A 19,964-nucleotide genomic window follows, 5' to 3' on the forward strand; every position below is an offset into this window, starting at 1 on the left:
ACAAGTCTAAATTAGTTCAGTAAACATTTGATTTGATAGTGGCAGTTTTTATCCGCTGCTGGTGCACCGAGGGGAAAGATAACCGGAGTTACACACTTGAACCTTCTGCTTTAATGCAAAACAGGCTCCTTATTCAATTGTATTTTTTTTTACTAAAAAGCATCAGTGTTGGATTCTTGCACTTTAGAAATGATCTATTACTGAAAGCAGACTTTAAGGACATCAGCGGACATCGCCAACAAAGAGTGTTAAAGTGAGACTAACTTTTCCACGTTATCTGAAAAGATGACATTTATTCATGCTAAAAGGTAATTTAACAGTAGCACAAGTAGAGAAGACTTCAAATCAGTGAACAGACTCGGTAGTTTGCTAACATTCAGTAATCTACTGGTCGAACCAGACCAGGATCAGCTGACGCAAAACCTACGAGTGCGTTAAATTGTGCATTTTAGTTCTCATTTGTAAGAAGAATTTGTTATTTCTTCTTTCAGAAATTGCATGGTCTCACCATGGAAAGAGCACGACTTACAGCACGTCGACACGGGAGGCGTAGCGTGAGCAGCGTGTTAGCAGAGCAGCAGCTTCAGTCCTCTTGTCTGCAGCTACACAGGACGTGCACAGGTACATTATTGAGTGGCAGCTTATCGGCATTCAAAAGGGCCTGACGGATACCGGAGTTTTGGGGCCGATGTCAATATTAGGGAGTTAAATTTTTTTTTTTAAAAATCCCATATTGATATATAAACCGAAATGTGGTTATCAAATACAGTTTACCAATAAGACTTTATCATCCAAAATTATATCAGTGTGCTGAAACAGTGAATTTCAATGGGATTAGGAAGTTATAAATAATATTAAATTAAAAAGACTACAACAGTTCCTAAATTACTCCAATCATCTTTTTCTGCATTATGTTGTATAAAAGTAAAGTTTTCATATTGAACAGCATTTGCGCCGGTACCGATATATCTGCGTTAGGCCGATACAGAAATCGGTCAAGTTGTATTGCCTAATACAGAGTTACTATGGTTACGCATGTAAAACATGAAAATAGAATCGAGGCGTAAATATAAGTGGGTATAGCGCAAGTACACTGCGAGCCATCGTGCAAGACTGAAACACGCTCTGAAATGCTCCGGTGTGCACGCGCATATACTCGCATTGGAAATTTAAAAATCAGTATCTCTCAAGTCTCCTCTTCATCTCGGTGTCCTCATCCTCTCTTTCTTTCGTCTGCGCCGTATCGCCACCTTCATGCAGATTTCTGCTCTGCATTATTCATACCTTTTGAGAGAAGCTTCAGACGACGGTCTTAATACGAGTCTGAGAAAACGACCTGTTTTATGTGTCACAGCCACAGTACGCGTGACAGAACAGAAGGCATGCGTACATGTGGGGCCTGTCTGGCCGCTCTCTGCTGCCTCTGATTATACCCCACAGCCGCGTGTCCCTGCTGCGGCTGAAGCGCCGAGGAGGCCGAGTAGTTAGGCGACAACAGAGCTGACCACTTCAGCGCAGACGGAATTGGATTGATCCCACATGCACACCTCTCATCACCTCCTCCTCCCCTCTCTGTCTCTCGCTTCTCATCACCTCTGGAGTGTGAAGAGCATCAGAGTGTGAGAAGCCACCCTGAAGATCTCATCAAGGATCCAATCAGCGCGTGAATGCAAAATGCACTCTCCTCCTTGCGACGTGATGATGGGGAAAAGACATTGAGAGAGCTTGTTTGGAGCAAGAATCTCTGCATATGCAAATTGAACTTAAAATTTAAATGGATTTGATGTTCATAAGAGTATCTCTGACACTTTCGGGGATGTGGCAACGGGCTCGAAGGAAAAGTTTAGGTGCAGATTAGCCTATTAATATTTATAGACGTAATTGTTAAACTGTGTGGCATGAGGCCTGCTCGTGCCTGGTGTAACGTAGACCGTGTTCGGGCCTTATCCAGGTGGGCACTCTTACGGCCCCTAACGGGGAAATGGTCGGCCATTTTAGGAGGAAGCTGGATTTCCTAATAATCAGGTAAACTAATACCGGGCACTGAGAGTGTTTCCTTCCGGAGCTGTTGGCACGTCAGTCATTCACAGAATTGCTCCTGTCTGATCTGCGAGCCATTTTAACTCAAAGGAACGTGTGCCACTCCACCCCCTCCATGCATTTAGAGAGGACCACACGGGCCCCTTTGGATAGCCTGTACACCCACGAGGAGGCTCCCCGACCATCGCAGGGACCAACCAGACGTCCCAACACGCACTCGCACACACCTCCTGCTTCTCAAATGTGAACAAAGCGTTCCTCAGTCTAAAGTGGTTAAACTGTCATTTCAAATCGTCTGGACATCGTGATTACCGGCATGGGAGGAATTATATATTTAGCTTTATGTCCGTCGCCATTTCCTCCCCCCGCCCTGATCTGAAGTGACTAGCCAGTAGTACCCTCGATATTACTATCTCTGAGGAGTTTAAACCTTCCCCCAGGAGACGAGAGTAATCAAGGGCTGCCAGCAGGAGAGAGGCAGGCAGGGAGGGATGTGGATGAGAGGTGTGGGCTGGGTGGTTTTGGAGACCTTTAGTGATGGGATGGTGGAGGAAATGACAATGGACTCAATTTACAAATGTATATGTCGAAATCCTTCAACGGAAAACAAAGAAAAAAAAAGTCACTTTTTCTTACATTAAAACAAAAATATCTGCTGAACAAACACCTACATATTTCTTGACTATTAAAAATGAGGCAAATCACTGCACCATAATCCAGAAAAGGTTTTCACTTGTTTCAAGAAATGTTTGGGCAGTAAGACTCAAAAGACAAAAATGACTTGATATTTTTGCAGTCCAGTAACCGCTTTAAGTAAATTTGACTCATGCACTGTACAAGTCAGCAAGACATAACACAGTAAGGACAAAGGCTGAGGGGCAGTAGCTGTTCAATGTAAGGGAAGGCGTTCGAGTTCTTCATTCAGTCATTGACACAGAAGATGTCAATTTTGGCAAGAACCGTTTGTCCCCCAGTAAATCCACTCGCACGCCGAGCTTCCAAGATTTCATCCAACCTGAAGAGACTCATTCATCCTCAATAACGTCACCGCTTGGTCATAAATAAAAGTGACCTCTAGGAAAGCAGATGAACGCAGCCAACGGACTGGACAGGAAGCCCGTTAATCTGCAATCCAATCCGGGCCTAGTCTAGTGAAACCCGGCTCAGCTTGGCTGACCGAGGCCTGCGAGGAAGGAAGTGAAGGACTCAGGAAGCGGTGTTCAGAGCTTTCACCAGTCATATCCATCACAGTGCGCGGAGATGGAAGCATGTGTGTGCATGTGTGTGTGTTTCACCAGTCATATCCATCACAGGGCTCTGTCTCCAGGCCCGGGCAAAGAGAACTGGAGGGTCATTAGAGGGGCTGGGCTGCAGGCTGCAGCGCTGCACTTTAACTAAACATCTTTTCCATAAAATAAATGCTTCCAGGTTACCGCGGGTCCTGGAGAACCCGGGTCGCCTCGCTTTTGCTGCCACTCATCTGATCCCAATTACCAGACAGTCTGGGTCAGTGCCAGCGGAGACTATATGGATATAGATTGGAGTTGTTAGACTCCGGTGAAGACCGGAATGGACCGCACAACCAGACTGTGGCATCTTTTGGGCTTAAATCAACACATCAATATCCCCCTTTGCCCACGCTGTGCGTACTCTGTAGTTAAGAAAAAAAAAAAGAAGTAATACAAGCAATAACACACGCCTATTGGAACTATGGTTTTTGCACATACATTTTACGTCTTTGGCTTTCACTCAGGCTTTTTGTACGTGTAGGTTAAGTGCATAGCTTGAGAGAATAAAGCATTGTGGTGATCAAACCTGTGACCTCGCTGCGATATGAATCTAACCACAAAGCCACCTCATCATCCAACTAACTCCCAAATTGGCAGAAATGTGACATTTGAGATCTGTGGACCCGTTTGACTATATTCACTGTTTTCCACACATATAAATAGATATTCACACACTATTTACTGTGTCTCAAAAATAGGCAGCTGTTTTCATTCGAGTTTACACTCTAGGTAAGGAAAGTTTATTTGTGTGACACCTTTCAACACCAGGGTATTTTATAATAAAGAAAAATAGAAATCATTTTGTTTTTATATTTCTGTCTTATTCCTTGGGGTTCCCAATACTTCCACGAGTAGCTCTAAAACTTGGTGTCACATCACATAATAACATACTGTGTATCATGTCCTGTAGTTTCATCACATCATGTCATGAAGTCCTTTTATTGGATGTCGTGTCATAAAATGTTATGACATATCACATCATATTTTATGCACATTTACGACGTGGCTTATTATTGCATGGAATATCATGATGTCAAAGTATCATATTTGTGATCATTTGTCCTGTCACGTACGTTTTAGCATCTCTAACTCTTTCTATGTTCGTGGGCTACAAAATGAGTGTAACTCCAGTCAGGTCCAACACAGTTGCTGAACCTAAAACTTACTGCATCTTTGTTGTTGACTGTATTTGTTTTCTTTGAAACAGAAGCAGACGTAAAGCACAAACAGCTGTTGTGTTGCATCAGCGTCTCAGATCATGATAACTTGTAAAAACTTATCCCATTCTGGATTTTTTTTTTTTATGGCCGTATAGAAACATAAATCTTACCGGAATCTGACAGGTTTAGTAACATATTCTATAGTAAAAATATAACAGCATTTGTGTGTAAGCCAGCACATTCATTACATTCACTCCAGTTGTATTAGATGTATGAGGGTAACCTGATCTTGGAGGAGAGGAAGAGTTGATCATGGTGATGCATTTGTGTGTGTGTTTTTGTGTGGACGCAGTGTGCATTTACATCCACACATTATTGAATAATTGTTTCCTGATGCTCCCCTCTTCCCTGGAATATTAATTACCAAATGATGAAACTTTGTCGGTCTGATAGGTCGACACTGAAGGAGGAAATGGGGACCGTGCCTGTAGGAGATCATACTTTTTGATGGGGTTAACTCTCATTTTGAGTATGTGTTGTGTGTTTTGTGTCTGGCTCTGTTGTGAGGCAGGAGGGGTGATGGGTGTGGACTAAAGCATGATAAGTGTTGGAGAGTTTAGTTTCAGGGGGAAGCATTTTTCTTGGATTGAATGGATGCGGAGACATTTTCAGGGCAGCTGAACAAAGCAAGTGATGTTAGAGTATTTTGTTGGCACAGGACCACTTAATACATATATCTCATCTAAATTATTGTCAACCAGAAGAAAAAAAAAACCTAGGAAAAGCAAATTTGAAAGTTGTCCTCAAATGTTGCTGTTTATGTGCTACTGTTAATTTGGTAACAATTTTTCCTTTCATGGTTAAATCAAGTTACATATGTGAGTAAGGAAAGTTAATTTAGCATCCCACATTTCACAGAGTAAAGTCATACAGTGCTTTACAAAGATAAAATTGGATAATTCTTTTTTTAAAACAGCAATAAATATATATTTTTTTTTAAATCTATAAAACAAAGCAGTAACAAACACTAAAAAAAAAACAGATGAAACTGGAAGAGAGTTCAATAGTGTCAGAGGCACAAATTTCACAATCACCTTTTGTTTTTAGTGGAGAGAGACACAAACAGTTACACCCAGGTCAAAAGACCTAAATGACCGATCACAGATGTACTCAAGTACTTGAACACGTAGGACTCTAGAGTGCATCCGGAAAGTATTCCTCAAAATTCGACACACAATACCCCATAATGACAAAGTGAAAAAAGTTTAATATTTTCGCAAATCTATTAAAAATAAAAGTACATAAGTATTCACAGCCTTTGCTCAATACTTTGTTGAAGCACCTTTGGCAGAAATTACAGCCTCAAGTCTTTTTGAATATGATGCTATAAGCTTGGCACACCTATTCTTGGGCAGTTTCTCCCATTCTTCTTTGCAGGACCTCTCAAGCTCCATCAGGTTGGATGGGAGCATCGGTGCGCAGCCATTTTCAGATCTCTCCAGAGATGTTCAATCGGGTTCAAGTCTGGGCTCTGGCTGGGCCACTCAAGGACATTCACAGAGTTGTCCCGAAGCCACTCCTTTGTTATCTTGGCTGTGTGCTTCGGGTCGTTGTCCTGTTGGAAGATGAACCTTCGCCCCAGTCTGAGGTCCAGAGCGCTCTCTTACAGATGATGGAGGCCACTGTGCTCATTGGGATCTTCAATGCTGCAGAAAGTTTTCTGTACCCTTCCCCAGATCTGTGCCTCGGTACAATCCTGTCTCAGAGGTCTACAGACAATTCCTTGGACTTCATGGCTTGGTTTGTGCTCTGACATGCACTGTCAGACTGTGGGACCTTATATAGACAGATGTGTGTCTTTCCAAATCATGTCCAATCAACTGAATTTACCAGGTGGACTCCAATCAAGTTGTAGAAACATCTCAAGGATGATCAGTGGAAACAGGATGCACCTGAGCTCAATTTTGAGTGTCATGGCAAAGGCTGTGAATACTTATGTACCTGGGATTTTTTTTCATTTTTTATTTTGAATAGATTTGCAAAATTTCAAAAAAACTTTTTTCATGTCATCATTATGGGGTATTGTGTGTAGAAATTTGAGGACATTTTTTTTATTTAATCCATTTTGGAATAAGGCTGTAACATAACAAAATGTGGAAAAAGTGAAGCGCTGTGAATACTTTCCAGATGCACTGTATGTGTGAGGACAAGACCCTTAAACTGAATCCTAAACTAAGTTTACAATCCTAAGAACAGTGAGCAGAAGAAACTATAACCTCATAAGAACCTTCCCTTTTATCAAATATCACTTTTTTTGTTTGTTTCATTTCTAAGTTCTTCCCTTGTGACCCTTTTATTCCAAGATTATCCACATAATTACACTAAATTTCATTGATTTATTGTCAATCAGAAATGTTCCAAAACTCCCTCTGTGTGCCCGCATGAAAAGGAGGATGGCGCCATCTATTGAGACTACAGTGTAGGCAGGTAATGAAACTGCCCTGCATCTTTTATTACCTGAACTAAACTTCTTGTAGATATGTAAGAAAAATAACTTTCCAATCCGTACTTAGATATTTTTATTTACAGAATGGCTGTCCTTGTTAAGATGAAAGAAAAAGTGATAAATGTCAAATAAGCCTTGAAGGTTCGATGTAAAACGTCAGTTTTCTATTTGACAGAGAATATAATTCAAATTGGAGTTTCTTAGTAGTCATGGTGGGACATTATGTAAACGTCCCGAAGAAGCTTTTCTTGCTTCATAAACGTCTCTTCTCTCCGTCAGTATATATATTTTTAATAACTTTTCCAAAGTATCACAACACATTTGGCCTTTGGCTTTTTCCATGATTCCGATTTCTTAACAGTAACTGAGGTAAATATATTTTTACTAATTGATATAAGCACTAGTGTTTATAATAATGTTAAATTGCTGTGATTATGATGTGTTACTGTATTTGTCTTCAGTAATTCAGTAATTTTCTGTGACGTGTGCTGATATCAGCCAGGAGAGAAACTTTGATGACACATACTGCATGTGTAACAGCAGCGACCGTAAACTGTCACTGTTTGAATCATATCCCTTCTGTACTGTAATATGAAAAAATAACAACAAATTAGGCAGTTTCAATTCGATTACTCTGTTATGACAGGCTGATGATTTCCTGTTTCTCTTCCCATATTGCTGACCACTGAAATCTTCCCATAATGCTGACCACTAAAATCTTCCCAGCAAGAACTGTCATAAAATTTCCACAAACGAAATGAAGACCAGATGGTATGTTCATCACAGCTCAGACTATAGATTAAAACATGTTTTCAGAAAATTGCTGTGCTGAGCAGAAAATCTGAGACCTAACTCAGCAATGCTCAAGCAGACTGTGTGTAACTAGTAATCAATGAGGAAGAGGTTGTTCATAAATTATTTCCAAGCAACAGTTGATGAAGGTAAATCATTTACATTCAAAAACAAAGCAAAAAAAAACATAATTCAATAGGAATGATAACAGGCGGTTTTGATTTCACTGTTATTGTTGTAACAGCACAGTGTCTATACGGTATGGTCCTTAGAAGTTTTTTTTTCAACAAATAATACGTAACGTATTACAATATGCAGTACTTCAACACTTCCGTGATTATTTATATTTCTATGATTCTTTTTTGTCTTTGACGGAATACCCGCTATAAAAGTCAATCATTGTTGAGCACCGAACAAACATGTGTGCGAGAAGAAGGTAAACGGGGAGAGGACTCAAATGCACAACAAGAGAGACAATGGTTCAACACGGAAACAAAAAGACAACAAACAGAATAATAAAAAAAAAAAAAAAAAGGATCCAAAGTCCAAAACATAACAAACAGGCAGTTCTGAAACTGAATGCTGCAGCGATTTAACCAGCAAAGGAGTTGCGGCTGACATGGAGTATATAGTCTGACTGGACTCATTAGTGAGTGATTGCAGCTGGAGCTAATTGGCTGGAGCTAATTGGGAAACAAGGAGCAGGTGAAGTGGGCGTGGCAGGCAGGAGGTCATCTTCTGGTGGACGGAGGGAGCGAAACTGGGCAAACAACAAAACCTTAACAAATATACTACAATTAACATTTTTAATACAAAAGGAAGGAACCACCATCATCATTTGCATAGTATCCAGTGCATTTATATAAACTCAATGGAAGTGTTTTAAAGTCTAACAGACTTTCCAACAACATGCATGGACTTACTTCTAGATACAGTAAATAATGGAAAATTACATTCATTTTATAGGGAACTTGGAGTAAAATATACTAGTTAATATGTTAATTCAATTGGATATCCTTCTTTGTAATATTTTAATATTGACACTCCATAAGTGCATTCACATTCATTTACGCTTTGCCTTCATTTTATTCAGAGAGTTTGTTGGACTTTTGGTTAAAATCTTTTGGTTTTCGTCCTGACAGGCTGTGTATCGTGGGACTTTACAGGTGTGTGTCTTTCCAAACTCTGTCCAATCAATTCAATTTGCCACAGATGGACCCCATTCCATACCTAATGGCTTATTAAAGCAGCCACGATGCACTTGTTTGGCCTGTCACAGTTTGGACTGCCACAGTGAAGGATCAGATTACTTTTGTAAACGAGTTTTTATTTTCAGATTTTTAATAAATTTGCAAAGAATTCCTATTTCCACTTTTGTCGCTTTGCAGTTAAATTCTGAAATCACTTAATGGGACAAAAAGAACACGTTAGCTTATTGATGCTGTGGTATAGATGAACTGAAAGCTTTGTTGGCTGATACATAGAGGAAAATTTCACCACAGTTATGACGGATACTAGTTGATTCCAGGCCTGGACGTAGTCAAGAAGTTATGCAATATAAAGGAGGGCAAACTTCCACAACTACTTAAACACTGTTACTGTACTGTTTAGTGAGGCCACACAATGTCGCCATCTATTGTGCAGAATAGAACATACAAAAATAAATGAGTGTTACTGTAATTTATGTCTCTTGCCAGGAATACTCGCAGAAGCACTTCCTCTAACACACAAAAAAAGTGCTGCTGCTGTTTGCAACCGAGCAAATTACCGAAACCCTAACCTTTCTTTTTCTCATTTATTTTATTTTATTCTATTTTATTGTATATACTGTGCATTTTTTATATTTAATATTTTTTACTGTTATTTTATTTATTTCCTGTATCTATAAATGTTGCTGTAGCGAAATAATTTCCCCTTGGGGATTAATAAAGTATCTATCCATCTGTCTATCTGGACTGACAAGGAGTGGAAACCGAAACCTCTGCAAGCATTAATGAAGTGCTTGAACGACCACATATATTAGAAACAGGGAGTTTTGAAGCACATCTGAAATCACTTTCAGAGGTTTCATGAATGATAGAGACAAAGTTATGGTGGATTTCTGATTACATTTTTCTGGTAATATGATTTACTTCATGTAAATAAAAAAATATAAAACTACATTACACGTAAAACTTCAAAACAACAATCAGGACTAGAAAGAAAAGAATACAAAATCAATATGTATTGCATCACTTACACATTTTACATTCACAGCATTTTTGGCTGATAAAAGAAAACATGTCTAAACAACAAAAGTGCTTCACGTGTTTGATGGTCACAAAGTTTTGTATTATCAGTACTTCACAGATATTATTTTGAGCATTAGTTGTAAGAGCATGGGGCAAGTTCCCAAGCAGGCCGTGACCAGCATCCTGCAACTGGCCTGCCTCTCTTACTTGGAAACCTCCTTAAGAAGAAAACACAGTTCCCCTTTCTGTAAACCATCCAACGACAGCACAGCCTGAACACCGTTCTCAGCTCTTCTGTTGATGGTGAGGTGCTACTGTATCTTCTGAAACAAGCTACCTTTTATTGCGCTGCAATCAATATACAGAGGAGAGGTAGGACGCCGAGATCAAGAAGTTCGAAAATGCATATGCTCATGTCCAAAATGAGACCGGGATGAGGCTACCGTCATTTTCACATCGTGACCCTCACTGGAAAAAAAAAAAGAAGGAAAGTGGTGATTTTACAATACAGAGGGCTACACTTTCACAAGGGCCGGTCCGACCAGAATTTACTATGGCAACATTTCACAAAATCAATTCATTTTAATGGAATTGTTTCAACCTGTAGATTTTTCATGTTTCATGCTGTTTCGTAGGAATATAAAGCTGTCTTTACATTAAGAACCTAAACAGTAATTATTTAGGTTCTGATCGTTTATATTTCACTAGAGATTTTAAGGAGGATCGAGGACAGTGAGACTCTTGTCAACCAGCACCTGATAGCACATAGTACCCCACATTGAGATTGTCTCAAGAACTACAGCCTGTTATTATCTGCGCAAAAATGGAAATGAATACATTTTTACCAATGACATGTCCATAAGAGACCGTGTAGAATGGGAAGATGATTGAGCCTAGTATTGATCCATGTAGAACACCACACAATAATTTAGTCCACAAAATTAGAAAGGAAAAATTATCTTCATTCTTGGAAATTGTTTTTAAATCAGTGTGGGGTCCAGCTTATCTTTCCAGTGGAAGTGAATCTATTCACAGTGGAGACCCTACAGCCTTTGAAGGCAACTCCTCCACACTGATAGCACCACAGTGGTGTCTCGCGTCTGTACTGACGGAAATTTCAGGATAATGAGCTTTCAGATACAACCACAGATTTTCCTCCATGTGACCTGCAGACATCAAAACAATGTGAAAAGATCCCTTTTTTTTTATTTATTTATTTATTTTTTTTATTATTTCTGTCTTGAACAGATATTTGCCTGTAAGGCACTAGAAGTACAGTTTTTGTATAATATATAGTTAGATTATTCAGAACTTTAAAGATATCTTGTGGGTGTCTTAAGGTTGGTGTTTAACATCTATACAGCCAGTGATGCATTAATTCTTTCTTGGCTGAATTTTTTTTAGTAGAACCCAAAAGAATAAAACAAATACAGGATTTTACTCAGTGAATTATGTATGATCATAACTGAAAAACTTAAATCTCAGAGTAATAACAGTCACTTACCATCATTAAAAACAGCTGCCTCGTTGTCCTTGTCTTCATCTATTTGTTGGCCCGGTGGGAAGAAACAGCACAGTCAGAGATCAGGCACAGTAGACCGTAACATTGACAGATGTTTGAATCTGTCAGTTTTATTGTCCTGAATTAGTGAATATTTTAATCATTGAGAGTGTAAACATAATTAAAAAAGGAATACATTTTATTCTAATCAATAGAAAGCCATTTGGTGCAGAACATCTTTTGTCCCGAGTTGCCACTTTGAAAACAATGGTGCTAAAAGCTTTACAATCAGGTGGAATCACTGAGATTCAATAATAAAACATAAATTATAAATATAATAAAGTTAGACTCACAGGCAGCAGCAGACACAGAATGCTCCCGACCATCAGCCAGACAGTTCCTAACGCTGGAAGTGTTGCATCCTATCACAAAAAAAAAAATGCTTTTAATTAAGTGTGTTGGTACAGTGAGTGTAAGGATGTATATATGGACAGATATAAATCATTGTGTAGGGTTTGTGTGGCCCTGTTTACAAACAAATTAAATAAATCATTTTATAGAATTATATTAAAGTTATTTTGTTAAATGTTTGTGGACAATGGTGATATACTGTTTATGCGGTATATGGGCTGATATAGTATAATAATGTCACAGTTTATTTTGACTATATGCTCTTGAAAGCACTGTTATGCAGGTTCACACTTTTCTGATAAGAGTTTAAAAATGTCATCCAGATATTTCCGGGACTGTAACTGAAGTAAGACTTCTTATCATGTTCACACACTCATATATGGAGGAATGTGTCTACTACTAAAATGATGGAAGTCTTTATTTGTACACTAATACAAATAAACGTGTGTCCAAAAACCACCCGTGCATTTTATTTAATAGCCTTAAATTCCCCTTTTACCCAAAACAAAACCAACCCGGGTGTTTCCACTTTAGTCTGCTGATTGTGACACATTTTAGTTTCAAAGAAGCAAAGTCATCCTCTCACGAAAACATGCATCACATGTCACATGCTTATATATTATAAGCAAATAAAATATGTCAAACACGATGGTGCCAAATCTATTGCTTTCATGAACACTTCCTGTTTTCAGTGGTATCATGTCGTAACGTGTCTGTTCCTTTGTCTTTACTGTTGAAATGACACAGGATGCAAACAAAAAAAGCTAGGTGCCTATGGCTTTGACACAGGAAGGCTGCTTCTGGAATGTTGGGGAATGTACAATATGTTTTTTGAGGTGAGACAAATTTTACATAATTTTTTTCCACATGAATTACGACAGGTAAAACTAAACCAGTGTGACTGCTTACAATCAGGATATAATAAATGGCCTATAGTAAAACAGATTTTCTTCTGTTATTTCCTTCTGTCATTGTATATGCCAAAGGGAAATGCAGCCTGGCAGTGACCCCACCCATCCTGCACACTTTCTGTAACAAGTCATGCATTCAGGCTACAGACCACAGCTGCATGTGAAACAGTATTGATGCATGGTTTTACCACATGAGCATTGTCACATGTACAAATGCTCAAAAGAAAAGAAAAAAAAAATCCTTTTGAAGTAGATGTTACATTGATGTGGATATGTTGTCTCTAGTCCACACTTACAGTTTACACGGAGTCTGTATAAACGCAGTAAGAAGAGATGTTTTGTTTATTTTTTTTTTCTAAACTATTCCGTTAGCAATTTAAGTTCCTTTTGAAAAATAAATAGATTGTCCTGCTAACAATGAGATGAACTTTGCTGGCCTTATGTCTGGGGTTTAAAGCTGCAGACTGGCATTATCTGTGTAAAAATGGAAATGAATACAAGTTTACCAATGATATGTCCTTCAGGGAACATGTAGAATGAGAAGATGATCAGGGTTATTATGGATCCATGGGGAACACCACACAATTCAAAACTAAAGCACTAAAAATGATTTTTCTTTAAAAAAAAATTGTTTTTAAATGAGCAGGGTCTAATGCTGCGTAGTTTGGACTATAAAGGGAAATAACTATTGGAGAGAAAAGTATGCACAATGGAGATCCTAGTTGGGATCACATTAAGTGAGTGAACAGAGGATTATTTGTGTAATATTGTTTTCTCTAGATAAGAGAGTGATTAGTTCAAAATAGGTTAAATGCTGTACTGCACTGTACACAGAAAGAATTAAGTGATTGATTACCTTTCTGTCGTCCATAAGTGAGCACTCCAACAATAATGATAACCATGATCGCTGCTATGCTGAACACAATGATGAGAGCATCACTTTTTACGTGAAAAGTTGGTAGGTCACCTGTGAAAAGAGTGAAAAGATACAGCGATTACTGTTAACCCACTTGTAATTCAGCTATAACAAGGCCAGCATACGTGTTGTGTTTGTGCCAACACTTTGTTTAGCGACTATGGAAATAACCAAACAAACCAAAGCCAAACAGCTGTAAACTTCCCCATGCTGGTCAGGAGTTAAAATTATTGCAGCTATTTACGCAGCTCATGATTATGTAATAGTAGTTGGGTTAGCTTTGCATGCACCACCAGTCCTCTTTTACTTCTCCTTCTCTTCACAATTTGTTTTCCTTAATTTAGCATTAAAAAAACCCAAACATGTTTTATCTTATTTCAGGTGCAGAGCTGAAACCCTGAGAAGAAGTGTAATACAACGTTGTACTTTTGAATTTTAACTTATCAATTCCAAATATACTATATGCAAAAGAGCAAATCATTTTTTAGACACATATAAATGAAACTATGAACAGCATACTTGCACACTCCTGTCACAGTACCCCTACACACTGCTGAACTCAAACACCACCTACAGCTTCAACCACAAGCAGCGGAAACCTTGTTATGCTGGAAAAACTCTAGTCTAGCGTTTGAATCATAATACTGCATATTTTCACTTAATCTGATTGCATTTGATGTGGGCTGACAGTGTCACAAAAACAACACGAGTATAACCAGAAGCCGCAGTAGATAGTCATACATAAAATGTCCTCTCTTAGGTTGAAAGGTTTAACCGAACATTTTAATGTCTGATACAGGCTAATTTCAAAATATGCAGATTCAGTTTTTAGATAACAGAGCGCAGGGCAGCATGAAGGAAAATGCAAAGTAAAAACAGTTACACAAAAGCGGAGAGATGCTGTCATACGTTGTCTCCGTTTTTCTTATTTGATCATTTGATCTCATAGTTTTTGGGCGGCACAGAGCTGACTAGAAACAGGCGTGGGGTGTGATGACATGCAATGGAGTGCCCCGACTTGACTTGACCCGAGAAAAATGACGGTTATCGTGCATCTCTCCAGTAGAATATTTTAAGCTTTGTCTTGTAAGAAAACTTGAAAGGAAATGACCATTTACCTGGAATATGAAACGTTGCAGTGTAGCCATCATTTGTAAAGTTACACGTGTACTTGTTTGTCTCTGATGAGCTGACTTGTATCTGACTGGTGATTTTAAACAGCTGCTCTGGTGTAGATACGGCAGTGATGTTTGGACTGCGTCTCTGCTGGTGTTCATCCTGCCACACGACAGAAGTCTGAGGATATCCCTCAGACTGGCAGGTTAGCAGCACCTCATCCCCCTCTGCAGCCTTCTCAATGCGTTTTATCACTGATTTATACGGAGCTGGGAGAGAAGATAGAGATAGAATGAAGTTTAGAGCAGCACTACAATGATATGACTTTGAGATTATAATCGAGAGATCTTCAACAGTTCATAGATAAAGGGAAGATCTTGAGCAATTGCTGAAATGGGTCAGAAGCTTTTTTTCTTTTCCCTTTTTTTGAGAAAATTGAGTAATAGTGGTCTTACTTTCATTTTCAGACTGAGTGGTGCTTTGACTGCCCAGAAATGACTGCTTGCTTTGGCCATTGAGCAAGATCATTCCCACGATCTTTCAGCTAAAAACTTTGAAAAGTATCTCTGTTGCACTTTCACAGTTCTTACCTCTAACAGACAAATTTATAGTTTTATAGTCGGCTCCTTTTCCTGTTTGAACCAAACACTGGTAGTTCCCCGAGTCGTTGATTCTGAGCCCAGAAATCTATAACGTGATTAAAGAAGAATAATCGGTAAATATCACTAAAATAGCTCAATTACATGTTTTGCCCTCATAAGCTACAACTACAAACAATCATTAACTCTGTGGCATTATTCCTCTGTCTTCCTCTCAAGTCTTACTCTGTACTATACATATCATGATAAAAATGACAAAAAGTTTTGAATATCAGCAACTTTCTGAGAAACTCCCCCATCAGTTAAGATCCATCGATGACAGTAACAACCGATATGAACTGGTTTAATGAGTAATGCTGATCTCAGCACATCTTAGTTCAGGTATTGTTATATTTCAAGCAGACACTTCCGTTTTCTGTCCTTTTTTGTCCGAGTTAGTGTCTGATATAACACTGTAAACACAGATGCTGATAGTGGATAAATAGTACTTTTACAGAAACAAGAAATCCAGAAAAGTTCCGGTAAATATCCGATGACACGCTCTGTACCCTCAGTCGGAAATTTGACTCTCATGTCTCATTCACAATAGGATGAAAAGGAGGTTGGCAAGCTTACATTGCTCTGAGGAATTTTACAGGAAACAATCCATCACCTTTCAAATGTTACCTACAAATGTTTTATAAGGCTCAGCATTAATTACCTTCAGCTTAGCCCAGCCGTCTTTGAGCTCCTCTGTAAGAACTTCCACTCGGCCTTGATATTTTTGAGACGAAGAATGCTTCACACCGTTATCTATCTGGATCACGTCCTGAGTTGTGGTGGGGGTGACCCAGAGCCACACCACCTTCAGGTCATGTTGAGGATGTGACGGTCGAGGATAGAACCTGCAGCCCATCACAATATTTTCACCGAACTCGGACACATACATGGTTCGCTCTGCCTCCACAGTGAACAAGACTGCAAGGAAACAATACAAATTCATGTCAAGATTAATGTCAATTTGCATTTCATTGTTTTACTTTGAAAATTGTCTCGTGTCAAAGGTTTCAAGTAGATGTGACATTTTCCCTTTTCATTAATGTACACTTAATATACCCACCTGAGAGGGATGGCTGAAACATGACTTGCAAAACCAAAACAAGAGTCCAGTCCATTGAGACCTAATGAAGAAACAAAGGGACTTTGATGTTAAAATCTTCAGGTCATGACTGTCAAAATGAGACACTTTACTGAGGAAGGTCAGATGTTAAGTTTCATCTATACTTCCTTAGTCTGCAAAAAGAAAAACTGGCATCACATGGCGAGACTTACAATGTTTTTCCTCATCGAGGCATGACTCAGCTCTGCTACAAAGGAAATTACTACCTCATTTTTGATAACGGCAGAAAAATATCACACGTCAGATTCTGTCTAGATTTGTGTCAGCACATGCTTACCTCCCACACACACACACACACACACACACACAACACAACACAACACAACACAACACAACACAACACAAAAACATCTAATTTCCTCTCTGTAAGCACATTTTATCCTGCAATGTTAGCACACTGGGCTGCTGTGGAAAAGAGCATCCATCAACATAATCAAACATACATCTTACCTACAATTTCAAGTTTGTCTTACAATTCTTTTGTTTAAGATGTTTATTGGGTGAAAAGGAAATACAGTTGCAGTTGTGCAAAGATTTATGTCTTCAAATGTGGGGCAGCTGAAACTGATGCTTTAGCTTGATCGGCTGTTTGGTTTACAATAGGTATCATTGAAATGAGAATCGGTTAGTAGTGTTACGACAAAAAGGGAATTTTTACTTTAACATACAATGTTCAGGAAGATAATTGTTTGAAACCTGTATTCAGGCAACAGAGCTTAATTCTAGGGCTGCAACTAAAAAATATTTTCATAATCAATGAATCTGTCGATTAATGTCTTGATTTACGGATCAGCTGTTTGGTCTTTAAAATCTCATTGTGCAGCTTAAAATGTCTTGTTTTACACCGACCAAACGTCCATAACCAAAGGGTATTCAGTTTAACATCATGAACACTAGAGGAACCTGAAAATATTTACATTCATAAAAATGACTCCAAACAATAAATTGATAATCGAAATTGGTGATTGATTTTCTTTGACTGATTGACAAATCATTGCGATATTCAAAATACATAGCAAAGAGGTGATGAGTGGCAAAAAAAAAAAAAAAAAAAATTCGTAGCCTATAAAAATATATGCAATCCATGCAAATGAAAAAAAGAAGACAGATAATGAAATGCTCAGGAAGTGATAAACCTCAGCACTATTGTTGTCAGTAATGATAACAATAATAATAATACGAAAAACTGTATTATTATTATTATTATTATTATTATTATTATTATAGTTATTATGACCGGGTTAAGTTTTAAATAGCCTATCTGCAAACTCAAGAGTGCTTTTCAAAAGTCAATCATCAAGTCTTACCTGCATGTCATTCGATGTATCCTTCTTCCTTAAACTAATTCTCAAATCTCTCCAACTCCGTTTTAAGTAAAGGAGGACGATCGTTTCCTTGATAGTTGTGGTAAATCCCACCCACAATAACTTATGTCACTACACTGACTTCTCCGAGAGCAACTTACGCCAACCTCAAATTCAAAGTCTATTTTTCCCAAATTAGGAAGTGAAAATCCTCTAATAACAGTTTCGTCCTCGTATTGTGAGTAATACAACTACACGCACGGTTAACGGGACTTTGTTTTACTCGTCTCGTCGAGAAAAGAAGTAAAGTGTCCTCCACTATTTCAACAAAAGTGAAAGCAGCCGAAATAAGCTTCCTGTAAGGAAAGAAGCGGTATCAACTATTCCTGGCAGTGTCTCACCGTCATTAGTCATGAACAAGCTTTAACTAAACTCACATGACAACAGAAAATAGTGACGTGCACATCAAATGATGCCGAGTCAGTCGGATATTTTAGAAACTGTTTGCTTTCCTGCTTTGTTCCCCCCCAACTGTTTCTGTCTCTGTGGTCACTTTACTCGTAGGGCTTTTTTTTTTTTTTTTCTAAAGTATCACGTGAAGTGTACACAATAATACAGTATTATTTACTGTAAATGCCAAAACTTTAGTAAACCCTAATAATTAACTTTTTATTATTATTATTTATTATGGCCTGACCACAGCTCACCAGTAGAAGTATTCCGATCATACACTTATCAATAAAGAAAGTATCAACTGTATACAACAATGTCGGCTAAACGTTACAAACAAAAGTTCTGCATCATTTCAAAGTATCAAAAGTGACTCATCATGCATAAAAACGTGCAAGCATTTCAGTGGTAAAGCTGGTCAAATTGGAAAAATCCAGGAAAATCACATCATATAAAAGTTATAAATTGATTTGCTTTTGATTGTGGGAAATAAATATTTGATCCCCTACCAGCCAACAAGAATTCTGGCTCCCACAGACCGGTTAGTCATCTCGCTTTAAGAAAGTACTCCCAATCTCAAGTCGTTACCTGTATAAAAGACACCTGTCTCAACTTGTTACCTGTATAAAAGACACCTGTCTCAACTCGTTACCTGTATAAAAGACACCTGTCCACACAGTCAATCAATCAGATTCCAACCTCTCCACCATGGGTGAGACCAAAGAGCTGTCTAAGGACGTCAGGGACAAGATTGTAGACCTGCACGAGGCTGGAATGGGCTACAAGACAACCGGCAAACAGCTCGGTGAGAAGGAGACCACTGTTGGTGCGATTATTTGGAAATGGAAGAAACCCAAAATGACCATCAGTCGCCCTCGGTCTGGGGCTCCACGCAAGATCTCGCCTCGTGGGGTATCGATGATGATGAGAAAGGTGAGGGATCAGCCCAGAACTAGACGGGAGGAACTTGTTCATGATCTCAAGACAGCTGGGACCCCAGTCACCAAGAAAACCATCGGTAACACACTACGCCGTAATGGATTAAAATCCTGCAGCGCTGCAAGGTCGCCCTGCTCAAGAATGCACATGTACAGAGCCGTCTGAAGTTTGCCAATGAACACCTGAATGATTCAGAGAAGGCTTGGGAGTAGTGATGGTGAGATGAAGCCTCATGAGGCATCGAACCACTTCAGCCAATTGGTTCGAGAAAGGGTTCATTTCTCGAAGCTTCATGTGCACACGAAACCACCTACTGGCCAAGTGTATAATCACAGGCAGCTGTATCTGAACCACATAATGTGATGCATTGAATTTTTGTGTCTGTTATGGCTGTTGGGAATGACTATGAATTACAAAAATGTATGACCAAATAATTTCTGTACATAAATTATCACATGTGCATAATAAAATATTTTTTGAATGTATTCTGTGTGTGTAAATGTTCCCAAAATGGTAGTATCATATAATATGGCAGGTTGTGTAATAATGTTTTTCTGTCACTTTAGGAAAATGGCGTGGGCTTAAGCAGGCAGAGGACAGTGGAAGTGCTTGTGGAACTAGGAAGAGGGGACTGAATATG

The 19,964-nt window shown here is 38.8% G+C and overlaps 1 protein-coding gene across 1 annotated transcript; it reads right to left on the bottom strand.

The window, feature by feature from the left end:
* Positions 1-11,094: 11,094 nt before the first annotated feature.
* Positions 11,095-18,259, bottom strand: LOC138623647 (programmed cell death 1 ligand 1-like). The gene is made up of 8 exons (XM_069703285.1): positions 17,939-18,259; positions 16,572-16,632; positions 16,173-16,429; positions 15,464-15,560; positions 14,876-15,142; positions 13,698-13,808; positions 11,873-11,941; positions 11,095-11,561 (listed from the first exon to the last, which is right to left on the bottom strand). Exons 1-8 carry the CDS (start codon positions 17,942-17,944, stop codon positions 11,515-11,517), a joined length of 915 nt encoding a protein of 304 aa, XP_069559386.1. The 5' UTR covers positions 17,945-18,259; the 3' UTR covers positions 11,095-11,514.
* Between the last annotated feature and the right edge of the window lie 1,705 nt (positions 18,260-19,964).

The sequence above is a fragment of the Brachyistius frenatus genome, unplaced genomic scaffold (assembly GCF_029030835.1).
Source record: "Brachyistius frenatus isolate BFR_SWC_R1_liver_20210118 unplaced genomic scaffold, ASM2903083v1 Contig_3, whole genome shotgun sequence".
NCBI lineage: Eukaryota > Metazoa > Chordata > Actinopteri > Embiotocidae > Brachyistius > Brachyistius frenatus.